This window comes from Crotalus tigris, unplaced genomic scaffold, assembly GCF_016545835.1.
Source record: "Crotalus tigris isolate CLP2741 ecotype Arizona unplaced genomic scaffold, ASM1654583v1 scf7180000024439.5362192, whole genome shotgun sequence".
In the NCBI taxonomy this organism is placed as follows: Eukaryota; Metazoa; Chordata; class Lepidosauria; order Squamata; family Viperidae; genus Crotalus; species Crotalus tigris.
In genome coordinates, this window is record NW_024100609.1 from 4,772,531 (window position 1) to 4,785,626 (window position 13,096).

The 13,096-nt window shown below is 37.4% G+C and overlaps 1 protein-coding gene across 6 annotated transcripts in view; it reads left to right on the top strand.

Annotated features, from left to right (window-relative positions):
• Window positions 1-13,096, top strand: part of LPIN1 (lipin 1) — a 109,566-nt gene that overhangs the window by 90,281 nt on the left and 6,189 nt on the right. For 5 of the 6 annotated variants that reach the window (XM_039331935.1, XM_039331937.1, XM_039331936.1 and 2 more), the window contains 8 exons: window positions 1,506-1,598; window positions 2,870-2,925; window positions 3,573-3,693; window positions 5,654-5,802; window positions 8,611-8,697; window positions 9,819-9,971; window positions 10,622-10,736; window positions 12,689-12,792. In XM_039331935.1, coding sequence (XP_039187869.1) covers window positions 1,506-1,598; window positions 2,870-2,925; window positions 3,573-3,693; window positions 5,654-5,802; window positions 8,611-8,697; window positions 9,819-9,971; window positions 10,622-10,736; window positions 12,689-12,792 — 878 coding nt within the window. Of the gene's footprint in view, window positions 1-1,277; window positions 1,356-1,505; window positions 1,599-2,869; window positions 2,926-3,572; window positions 3,694-5,653; window positions 5,803-8,610; window positions 8,698-9,818; window positions 9,972-10,621; window positions 10,737-12,688; window positions 12,793-13,096 lie in introns of all 6 variants that reach the window. The other variant, XM_039331940.1, reaches the window with a different exon arrangement.

Genomic DNA, 13,096 nt, shown 5'->3' on the forward strand with positions numbered 1-13,096 from the left:
TTACGACCTTTCTTCCCACGGTTGTTAAGTGAATCACTGCAGTTGATAAGCTAATAACCCGGCTGTGAAGTGAATCTGGCTTCCTCATTGACTTTGCTTGTCACATGACCTTGGGACACAGCAACGGCCATAAGTATGAACCGGTTGCCAAGCATCTGAACTTTGATCCCATGATTGTGGGGCTGCTACAAAAATGGCCATAAGTCACATTTTTCAGTGCCGTGTAACTCTGAACGGTCACTAAATGAACTGTTGTAAGTCAACGACTGCCTGTCCTGCTTTGCCCAGCCTCCTGTGCTTGAGTGACACCACACCCTCTTCCTTCCAGCCTCCCTGCACATGGAGATGTCCCCCTCTGCTTAATCACCCACATTTCTTGGGGTTACTGTGGCATCTGGGACTACCGGGATTGTTGCCGCTAAGAGTTGCGGTCCCTTGACATCGTGCTTTATGCCCGCATCACTTAAGTGTCAGTAATTCTGGTCCCAGTTGCTTTTGTAACCTGAGGAAAGCATTTCCTGCCCCATTGATCACATAAAATCTCTATTTTACTGCTAAAAGCCGGAGAGTGAGACCCAGTTGCTGCTCTTCAAGCCCCATTGACTGTAGCCAGTCCTCAGAGATGATAGGTTTTGCAGTCCAGCTTCTGGTTCCCCCACTGCTGCAGCCTTCATGTGGACTGTGCATCTGAACTGATGTAAAGCTGTGGTCTTTGTGGTAAAGGAGAGATAGGAAAACAATTGTTGCCTTTTTTTAATGGCTCGTTCACAAGGGGAGATTGTAACTTTCATTAGGCAACTAGAATCTGGTGAATTATTCAAGGTATTTTAATGCATTTTAGGATTGATCCTTCTCTACTGAATATTGAATTGTATTTTATTGGACTGGATGTTAATTTTATCTTGGCCTAAGGAGAAAATATTTGTTTTGGTTAGAATAAGAAATCACCTATATTTATATGCATGCAGTTGTAAGACAGTATCTTTCTCTTCAGCAGTTTGCAGCTATTGGATTGCCATGTTAATGCTAAAGTTTCGTTCAGCCATTATCGTTTAAGCCTATTCTAATAATTATTAGAAGATAATAAAACATCCAGCTATTTATTATTTTTATGAAAGGCAACCGTGCTGAATTCCTTGCCAATAAAATGTCTTTATAATTTATACTAAACAAAATTAGTATTTCTTTCTCCCCACCTTTTGTGCATTACACTAAACTTATTATCCCTTTTTGTTCCCATTTTTCTTTCCCAATTATTCTTTTTTGAATTTTTGAAGTGTTCTTGTTTAAGTTCTTTCCGTGCACTTGTGGATACCATTAGGTTTTGCTTTAACAAGATTTGTAGCCCACGGATAGTATGTTTCTTTTGACTTGCTTTGCCTCAGTTTAAATTGTCTCTGTGTTCTTTTTTTTTTGTGTTGTTCTTTAAGAAAACCTTTAGTTTGCATGAATTCAATTACTTTTTGTTTAGTTCCATTATTTATGTTACCATCCATTTATCACAGGCCACTGTGGATTCTATAATGAGGGATAAGATGCCCAAAAAAGGTGGAAGATGGTGGTTTTCATGGAGAGGGAGGAATAACTCTATCAAAGAGGTAAATCTGGAACTACCCTGAATTTTTCTTCTAGGCTTCTACACACACACACACACACACACACACACACACACACACCTGCATGAAATCTGTGAATTATTGACTCTCCTTAAAGAATCCAAATTTAACAAAATGAACTGTTGAATGCTAAACACTGGCATTGCTTTGCTTGTTTGTTTGGGATCCTATTTAGATGATAACAGAATGTAAAGATTACAGGTAGTCCTTTACTTAACAAACAGTTTGTTTAGTGACTGTTCAAAGTTACAGCAGGATTGAAAAAAGTGCCTTCTTATCATTTTTCACATTTACGACCATTGCACCATCCCCTTGATCACGTGATCAAAATTCAGATGCTTAGCAACCGACTCATGTTTATGACTGTTGCAGTGTCATATGATCACCCTTTGTGAAATTCTGAGAAAGCCAATAATGGGGAAGCCAGATTCACTTAACAATCATGTTATTAACTTAACAACTGTAGTGATTCACTTAACAACTGCGGTAAGAAAGGTGGTAAAACGGGGCAAAATTTACTTAACAAATTTCACTTAGCCACACAAATTTTGGGCTCAGTGGAGGACTATCTGTATTTGCAGATTCTTAAGCTATATAAGCTGCCACAAGAAAGGTTTCCGAGAAGCTGATTATTGTAATTCTTGGTACGATATTTCACATTCTTTCTTCAGCATCTCAAACCTAGCCATATTATTTTCCTGAATAGTAATCAAGGTCACTGTCAATAATTGAAAAACTCATTTGCTGGTTTGGGTCATGAGCCATCTGATTAAGCATTTTAGCTCCTGCAGGGATTGCCGAAATGGTTATGGGAGATCTTGAAGAAAGGCATATGATTAGCATGGCCAGGCCCTTTTATTATTCTCTAGTAGAAAGACAGTAGACGTAGCTGTTCCGTTCAGCTAATGGTATACAATGATTACCCAGAATAATGCAATTGCAATTCACTTCTGTATTGCTGCCAAGGAGACCCCATGGATGTATCCATGAAGTCATCAATAAGTCGAGTTACATTCAGTCTTACCTTTACTTTTTACTTGTCATTAATATTCTCCATTAAACTTTAGAAGTAGGTCCATGAAGAAATTGTTAATCATAATAAAGCTGCTTATGTGAATCACCCGAATAAATGTTTCCCTCATAGCTGGATAAAACAGAACTATGGAGGCCCATAAGAATGGATTTTGCAATAGTGCCACAATTGTATTAATTTTTGCTGTAGCTCTGTTTTCTTACTTACATTTTACCCACAGGAAGCAAAGCCAGTGCAAAGTCTCAGTGGAGAAGAAGAGAAGAGTATTGCAGACAGGTATTGGACATTTCTATCCTATTATTTTTTAATTTTTAAACATTATCTCATTTATCTATTCAAAATAGTAAGAAAACATCTTCTGAGTTTCATAAATGAATAAGATTTGAATCCAAATCTGTTGGACATTATGTTATGGTGTCGCTTTCTAAATTGTTTCAAATTTATTTCACTGAAAAATTTATTTTGGGGTTTTGCAAGACGAAAATCCTTTTTTTTTTTTTAGTTCTGATAGCATAGTCGTGACAAATGGCTCTGTTTGTCTCTGCTGCTACCTTAAGGTATTATTTTATTACTTTTATATTAAGATGGCAGTTCTGGGAGCTTCAACAAATACTGAATTATGAATAATCAGAGGCAGAGATAAATGGTTGTGGATTATATCAGTATGATTACAGCCTGTATGGTTTAAATTGAGGGGAGTAACAGATTAGGATTGCTGAGACTGCTGTCCATATCAGGAAAGAAAGAAATCCACTGGGTGATCCTGAGCCAGTCACTCTTTCTTGGCTTAGCTTCCCAAAGAGAGTTCACTTGCCATAAATAAAATAATCAAAAATGGCTGAGGAATACATATTTACAAACATGTCTTCCCCACTGAGATGATACAGAAAAAAAATGGGGGCATTCTGTGTCTGATGTTTCAGAATCAAAGATGATTCTTCCTCAAGTGATGAAGACCATCGAACTAAAAGTGAAACCACTCACCTTCCACTGTTGACTGGAATAGGTTATAAAAAGAGTCTTCGACTCAGTTCAGAACAGCTGGTAAGTAACATTTGTCATCAGGATTCCTCCCCGTGATCATCATACAGAATCCATCTGTGATAATAAGAGAGTTCCCAGTATCAAGTAAAGGATATCCTGGGGCATCACTTGCTTACAAGAGAAGAGGAGGTTATTGATTGGTAGTCCAGCTGGTCCAGTTATGTCCATGGTCATGGGAAAGGAAGCCTGCTAATTGAACTGTAGCAGAACAAAACAGTCAAATAATATCCATTAAGAGTAGAGTAAAAATGGTATATTATTTGAGGAAACTAGAGAGGGAATTTTTAACGAGTTAACCTGAGCTATATACAAATGTCTTGGTTTTTGGATAATTGATTATCCCATCACCACGCTGTTTCCTAAGCACCTTGTTGTAAAAATTGGAAAACTTAATAAAATTTGTATTAAAAAAAAAGAGTAGAGTAAAAGGGAAAAAATTGACGGGTTGAGAAAAATCAGTAAAATGTATGGGACCATTCATAAATAAATTTATTTTTCTGGTTATGGAGATTCTTCGTTCATCCAGATCATGCTTGTCCTAAAGGTGCTGTTCAAAAAGCAACTGGAATTTCTTGGGTTGTTTTTTTTTTTGAAAATGTTTCACTTGTCATCCAAGAAGCGTCTTCAGTTCTGAAGAAGCTTCTTGGATAGAAACAAAATGTTTTCAAGGAAAAAAATTAAGGAAGTCCAGCTGCCTTTTGAAAAGCACCTTTGGGGTTTCCTTCTCTGGGTCCTGGTAATTTGTTTTCTTTTTCTTTGAGGTATGCTACAGTGACATATCTTTACTATGGTGTAGAGCAGTGGTTCTCAACCTTTCTAATGCCGTGACCCCATAATACAGTTCCCCATGTTGTGGTGACCCCCAACCACTTATACATCACCGGGTGCCAGGGGCGTGGCCAAAGAAAAGGGGGGGAAAATGGCAGACAGCCTTGTTTGGTGACCCCCGTGAAATGGTCGTTCGACCCCAAATGGGGTCCCGACCCACAGGTTGAGAACCACTGGTGTAGAGTCTGTTCCCCTTCTTGAAAGAAAGCATACTGGTTTCTAGTGGCTGAGGTGCTAGAAAATGCTTCAAAGATGCCACTTTGATCTTGCCAAGAATATGCTCGGTCACTGAGCCATGGACCTTCTGCTTTTACCAAGTCATTGGAAGATTTTGTCTAGTCACCATGCCAAAAAATGGCACCTGAGCAAACCCTGAGGGGTCATCTGTGGAATCTTTTGCCGCTTTGTGAAGCAAAATCTGGAATTTAGAGTAGAATAGAATTCTTTATTGGCCATGTGTGATTGGACTCACAAGGAATTTGCCTCCGGTACATAAGCTGTCAGTGTATATGCAAGCAACAAGTAATAAATCATCATAATCATAAATAATTTAGGCCTGTCTGAATAATTTTTATAAAAGGAGAAAAGAGAAGCTGAGTGTTTGCATTGTAATTCTGACTGACAAGAAGAGATTCTTGATTGGTGATGGAGATGGGGCATAACTTTTAGAAGTCCAGTTTGAGTCTTCACATCTTTTTGGCTAACGGGGCTTCTTTGATAACATAGCATTTCATTCTATAGGCTCAGCTTTGAATACAAGCGAAGGAGGCATCTTGCTTTAACCAAAGTTGATGTTTAAGTGTCTATAAAATTATTTTGGGAAAGCTTAACGTGATTACTGTCTGTATATGCCAAAATTACCTATAGCATTAATGAGATTTTCCTAAGGAATTTTATGTGTCATGGCTTTGTACACTAGTGGACTTCCCCCTTGTAGGTTTTCTTAAGGCCAAAACAAAATGATTCATTAGTTGGTGTGAAATGAAATATTTCCCTAATATTAAATCTATGAGCATAAATTGTTAGCTTGGAAGCTGTAAGTATAATTTCAACTTCATTTGAACTACAATTCCATATATATTTCCTTCAAATAAGTTTACATTCTAGACTGTGTGTATTTTTTTTTTAACAGAAAAATCTCAATCTTAAAAATGGTCCCAATGATGTCACTTTTAGTGTCACAACACAATATCAAGGAACATGTCGCTGTGAAGGTACCATTTATTTATGGAACTGGGATGACAAAGTCATTATTTCTGACATTGATGGCACCATCACAAGGTGAGTTTTTAGCCAGACACAGAATGACACATGTCTGTTCAGGGAATACTATGTTCTGCTCTCTTTGATAAGATAAACCAATAGTGATGTTTTTACTTTAAACTGAGCAGCAAATACTAAAAGGTGGGCTATTTCATGATTTGTGAAAGAGCAAACCTAAGTCCTACAGAAACAATGTTAAAAGATTTCCTTTGAAGTGTCTTTTCGGTTTAGTGTGGTGGAGTTGTGTATACATTTCACTTAAGGACCAAACTACCGTACTCCAAGCAACACATTGATGGCACAGTCTGTGTGTTATACAGCATATAAAAGCACTGGGCCATTTTTAAACACAGTGCCACATCAGACAAAGTGGGGATGCCAGCTATTTGCTTCTGTTATGTGATACAAGAGTGACCCACAAAAAATATAGTGGTTTTCTGCCGGTCTGACTGAAAGAGATAGGAGAATGTACTTTCCTGTTCTTTTATGTGCTAGACAGTGGCCAGCTGCAGGAGATACTCTTCCTGACCACAATATGGGTAAAATGTTGCAGGAGGTACAGGTAGATGTTTCTTGGTTTTTCATAGCCCAGGAAGTCAGTGGTTGCAGTTCTTCTGTATCCTCTTGTTTGGTTTGTTAATTTTAGTAACCATTTTAAAGTGTTCTTTGATCATTCCTATATATGTGAATAATATTTATATGTAGGGTGTAGGTCTATGTTGTATATAGTATGTTTTAAATGTGTTATGTATGTGTACACTGAGAGAAAGCAACTAAATTTCATTTTTAATGTGTGCCATTGTGCCCACAGGAAAAAATGACAAGGTTATCTATCTATCTATCTATCTATCTATCTATCTATCTATCTATCTATCTATCTATCTATCTATCTCTATCCATCCATCCATCTAATCTATCTATGTTTTTATTGCTGAAGTCAGAGATCTGATTTTTTTTGTCATGCTAAGTCACAGTTTGTATAAATGTGGCTTATTGAATTAAGCACAATTAGCTGAATTGACACATTATGGTTTATAAATGGCAGTGGATAGGTCTATACAGTATGCAAAAAGAAATGCCCCCTCCCCTCTCCAAAATGCCAAAATGTAGAATGACCTATGTGGGAAGCGTGAACCCATTGCTGCTTTTTATAGCACGTCCAACATGATGATTTTTTAAAATCTACATTAACCTTAACTTTATCGTATTGCAATTATCCATGCCACCCAAATCTCAGGTTGTGTCATTACAATTCCAAAAACATTCTGTTTCTCAGCAGCACCCACTCTTTCATCCAAATCAAACATCAAGCTGCAAAATATAGTTTCTTCTTTTCTTTGTACTTTGCAACACCTTATATTTAACTTGTATTTTTTTCCCATCACACAAATTTAGATATATTCTTCTGGATTGTTTAATTGGTGTATCAGTTGATGTTTTGATGAACTGATGTTTTGTTTTGCCTGAAATAAACACAATATTCTAGGCCAGTGATGGCGAACCTTTTAGAGACCCAGTGCCCAAACTGCAACCCAAAACCCACTTATGCATTGTTGGGTGCCGGGTGGGTGTGGCCCATTGAGTGGGCATGGCTACAGCGGTAACAGCAGACTGGGTGGGACTAAAAAGTTCAATCAATCAATTCCAACTTTGCAAGATCTTTTTTTTCCCACGAGAAGTTGAAATTGACTGATTAATTGAATCTTTTTTTTCGCCTAAAGCGAAAAGATTTTATAAAATCCAGTGATGGTCCGCGTGCCCACAGAGAGGGCTCTAAGTGCCGCCTCTGGCACCTGTGCCATAGGTTTGCCACCACTGTTCTAGGCAAAACATTCATCTTAATCATAGAAATTCTTCCCAGCAATATCAATTGTAACATTTTAACATATCTTTTCTAACTTCATTCTATGTCTTAACATAGTTATTTGGAAGTAATATATAATCCATATTTGTCATATGATGACAAATATTTTATCTTCTCCTCAATTTTAAACCTTTTATTCATCAATTCTGCTTTATCTTGCATTTTTTATATTTTTTATTACAATCTTTAGCTTTTGTTTATTAATCTTAAATCCTACTAATGCATCAAATTCTGCTATATGTGCCATACTAAAAATAGGGAATAGATACAAACCCAGTTTGTGCCCAAAACACCTTTGTTGCTATTAGAACAAGTAAATGGATGTGCAATAGTAAGCAAACATAAATAGCTTACTTATCGTGAGTTATTAGAATTCTGTCAAGGGAAATGTAAAATAAAACCAACAGAAGAACTAGTGATAGAGGGATATACTTATCAATGTTTTTTTATTTACAATTATTATAAAATGTTAAAGTAGATAAAAGAATTCATGGTTCTGAACATTGTAGGATTGAGTTTGAAATAGAATTGTGTACAAATAGGAACACATAATTGCTAAAATGTATAAATGTTTATTGAAATTTGAAACAGAAGTGAAAGAGTGTATGATAAAGTGGCTTAAAATAACTGCTGCTTCTAATATACAATTTACTTATGGAAGGATATTGATAATAATACTATTACCAAGTCAGTAGAGTCAAAATTAGAATATTTCCAACACTCCCACTGTAAAATGAAGATAATTGTTTGGAAAATAAAAAAAGTGAGTGATATTTCTAAATATATTCCTGCATTGCTAGACATCATTAAAGTAATTATTCTGACCAACAAGATGGAAAATAGTTAGTAAAATTAATTGACAGTATATTAATGTTAACTGCCAAAAGTGTTTTCTGTATTCCACAAATACAGGTTGTTATTGTATATTTCTTGTTGGTTTCAAATATCTTCTGTTTTTTCAGATCAGATACTTTAGGTCATATTTTGCCTACCCTTGGCAAGGACTGGACACATCAAGGCATTGCTAAATTGTATCACAAAGTGAGCCAGTAAGTATATTAACTATTCTGCAAAATCACATTTCTTCCTTTTTAAATGTCAGTTTCCACTGCCTATGAGTTGTCATATAAAAACAAATGCCATTTATTAAGCTAAGAATATTTCTAATATTGAGAACTGAGCATCCATCCTTTAGGAAGAAGGATGGGCAGCTTTGGAATGATAAATAGCATGGCTGCCTAACAAGAGGCAGCTCTTACCATTTTTGCCCTCTCCTGGAACATCCCTGAATGTGATCTTTCAGAAATCATAGTGTAGCACAGGGGCCTCCAAATTTGGCAACTTTAAGACTTGTGGACTTCAATTCCTAGAATTCTTCAACCAGCCATACTGACTAGGAAATTCTGGGAGTTGAAATCCAGAACTCTGGAAGTTATTAAGTTAGCATAAAAAAAGACATTTGTTTCAGTGGTCCACCCAACTTACTTAAGAGCCATTTTTTTTCTCCTTCTTTAATGAATATGCAGAACTCATGGACATGAACTATGCTCAATTTTCTTGCATATCTGTATTTGGACTTGTATACCTTTTGAGGTACAAAGGTAGTCCTCAATTCACAGCCACAATTGTAACCAGAATTTCCATTGCTAAGTGAAGGGGTTGTTAAGTGAGTCACACTCATTTTAATGGCCTTTTGTCCCCTGAAGTTGTTAAGTGAATTCCTGCAGTTGTTAAATGAATCATGTGATAGTTAAGCAAATCTGGCTTCCTCCATTGACTTTGCTTGTTGGAGTCTGGCTAGGAAAGTCACAAATGTTTTATGTATGTATGTATATGTATATGTATATGTATATGCAGGTCTTGGTGTATTCGGGTCTTTTCCTGTGTAAGATTGAGAGTATCTTGGCGACGTTTTGACGAGGTCCCACTCGTCATCTTCAGGCTGGGGTCTTCGGCTTCATGCTTGTGCGAGCAAAGTGTGATCAGAGCTGCCATCTCTCTCTATATATTGGTGTGGGGGGGTGGTGGAGTGCTGGAATACACCAAGACCTGCATACCTACACCCGTGAAAATCTAGTACGTAACTATAATAATCTCCGTAGGCCGCAAAAACGATTTAAATAAATGTGTGATGATGATGGTGGCATGTTTTCTCTCTTTAAAACCACAGAAATGGATATAAGTTCCTGTACTGTTCAGCCCGGGCTATTGGGATGGCAGATATGACTCGAGGTTACTTGCATTGGGTGAATGAGCGGGGAACGGTGTTACCACAAGGGCCTGTGCTATTGAGTCCCAGCAGTTTGTTCTCAGCTTTTCACAGGTATCACAGCGCTTGGTCTTGCCACCTTAGACCAGTGTTTCTCAGTTTTGGCCCTTTTTAAAAGGTGTGGATATCAACTCCCGGAATTCTGGTAGTTGAAGCTCACACCTCTTAAAAGGCCCAAAACTGAGAAACCCTGCCGTAAACAAGGTGTTATTTTTTCCATTCCTGAAATGGTTCAGGGGTTAGATTTATTACCAATAAGATTAGGGTGTCAACAGTTACGTATGGTTGCAAAGGTATCATATATGAAACATTGTAGTAAAATATTGTGGTCCAGTAATGCATGTTGTTGAATTCAGTATTTATGAATCAACTCTAAAGAAAGATAATTATGTGAGTCTGATGAAAAAGCAGTGAGATTTAAGCTATTTCAGGCAAAAATGAACACAGCTCTCACATTGCCAAAATCAGCAGGCTTATAGCAATGCAATTGGCCTTCTTTGTGTACATAGAATGAGTCTTCACATTTAATTTTAAACAGCCCTATGGAGCATGAAATATTTCTGAAAACCTTGAGAGATTATTAGTCAGAAGTCTTCATCAATTGAAACTGTTTACATAGCTGAAAGAACATAAAAGCATTATCATCTAATATTTATCTTCTTTTATTTTTTTTTACCTAATTTTATTTTCTTCTTTTATTTCAGGGAAGTGATAGAGAAAAAGCCAGAGAAATTTAAAGTTCAGTGTTTAACTGACATAAAAAACTTATTTCATCCTAACACAGAACCTTTTTATGCTGCTTTTGGCAACAGGCCTGCTGTAAGTACCAACTGGGATGATTGTTCCCAAAGAGCTCTTCCACAGCATTGGCACTGTGGATTTATTGTTCAGTTCAAAATTATTCTCCAGATTCTGTTAAAGTACAATTCCCACTGCCCCAGTTGGCCATGCTGGCTTGGGCCATTTCGATCTGTTTCCGACCACCCTAGATCTGGTTTGGAAGGATGCCATCGTTCGTCTCAGTGCTACATATGGTTTGAGACTGGACTAAAGGAGTCCAAAGAATCTGTTTCTTCCAGGAGTGCCCATTGAAACTCTAATTTTCCAATGTTGCTGGATCCTGCAATGGTTTCTTGAGGCAGGATCAAACCATCTCCTCCAGAGTCAGTAGAACCATCCCCTCGCTCAAGGATGAGTTCACCACTATATAGATCCAACCATACCACCTCCTGAGAGAACTTGACCAACCTAAATGGACATAGATCTGAAACACAAGTGGCCACACTTACAGCCCCTCACAAACCCTGGCCCTTATTTCAGAACTAACAGATTCAAACCCTTCCCAGATAATGGAACTGGACTGTGCCTCAATCACCTGCAAAGAACTTGCACGGCTGACATTCAGCTCAAAGTAGATCAGACCCAACAGATAATGAAAATAGCCCTCAATGACCTTGTAGGTATTCCACTGGTCCCTCCCTAGGTGTAATTGAATCAGCTTAAATTTGCAGATGGACAGTCAGTAGACACAGCAACAGCAGAGAAATGCACACACTGCTCTTATCTTCTCAAGATAATCCTTAACAAAGGTTCTTATCTGTGCTCAGATACACCCTTCTATATTGCTTCCATTCCCTAAGCAGCCAGATCAAGCAATCACTGAATGTTTGTGAAACTTTGCTGCTAGTTTTTAATGGTGATCGTGACTAGGAAATGTTTAAAATAATTGTTGTAAAACAATGGTGGCAAATCATTTCTGTGTTATTACGGTGAAAACTACTGCCCCAGAAATTCTGATCAACTTGAAAGAATAGCCAACACTCCAGAGGACAGGCTTAAGATACAGAAGGATCTGGACAGACTTGAACACTGGGCACTATCTAACAAAATGAAATTCAATGGTGAAAAAAGCAAGGTTCTACATTTAGGCAAGAAAAACCAAATGTACAGGTATAGAATAGAGGGTACCTTGCTCAATAGTAGTAACTGTGACAGGGATCTCGGAGTCCTAGTGAACAATCATTTAAATATGAGCCAGCAGTGTGCTGCAACTGCCAAAAAAGCCAATACAGTGCTAGGCTGTATTAACAGAGGGATAGAATCAAGATTACATGAAGTATTAATACCACTTTACAATGCCTTGGTAAGGCCACACTTGGAATACTGCATCCAGTTTTGGTCACCACGATGTAAAAAAGATGTTGAGACTCTAGAAAGAGTACAGAGAAGAGCAACAAAGATGATTAGGGGACTGGAGGCTAAAATATATAAGGAGCAGTTGCTAGAATTGGGTATGTTTAGTTTAACGAAGAGAAGGACAAGGGGGACATGATAGCAGTGTTCCAATATCTCAGGGGCTGCCACAAAGAAGAGGGAGTCAAGCTATTCTCCAAGGCGCCTGAAGACAGGACAAGAAGCAACGGGTGGAAACTAACCAAGGAGAGAAGCAACCTAGAACTAAGGAGAAACTTCCTGACAGTTAGAACAATTAACCAGTGCAACAACCTGCCTCCAGAAGCAGTAAATGCTCCAACACTGGAAGTTTACAAGAAGAAACTGGACAGCCATTTGTCTGAAATGATATAGGATTTCCTGCCTAAGCAAGGGGTTGGACTAGATGACCTCCAAGGTCCCTTCCAACTTTACTGTTGTTATTATTAGTAGTAGTAGTACTTGGAATATATTTTTGTAACTGTGCCTGTAATATATACACCTAAAACTATTTGTGGGTTATTTTGATGAGATTCATATATTTTTGTTATTTTGTCCAGGATGTGTACTCGTACAAGCAAGTTGGAGTTTCACTAAACAGAATATTCACTGTTAATCCAAAAGGAGAACTAATTCAAGAGCATGCTAAGACCAACATTTCATCGTGAGTATTTTTCTGTTGCTTTATGTAGTGCTGATTTTCTTCTTAAGTCCTTGATGTTGGAAGTTATAACAGGAATTAAATGAATTGACTTGAAATAAAAATTCAGTGATATGATGCACATTCCCAACATTCACTTTGGTTGTGTAGAGATAAAAAAGTACTGGATTCAGCGCTTTCTTTATTTAAACAATCTCTTTGTTAAAGGACACTCGCTTTTGGTTTAAAAATACACTTGCAGGGATTTAAAAAATGCCCTCTTAAGATTTCAATAAGATGAGGGTATTTTGTGCATACAACAGAATAA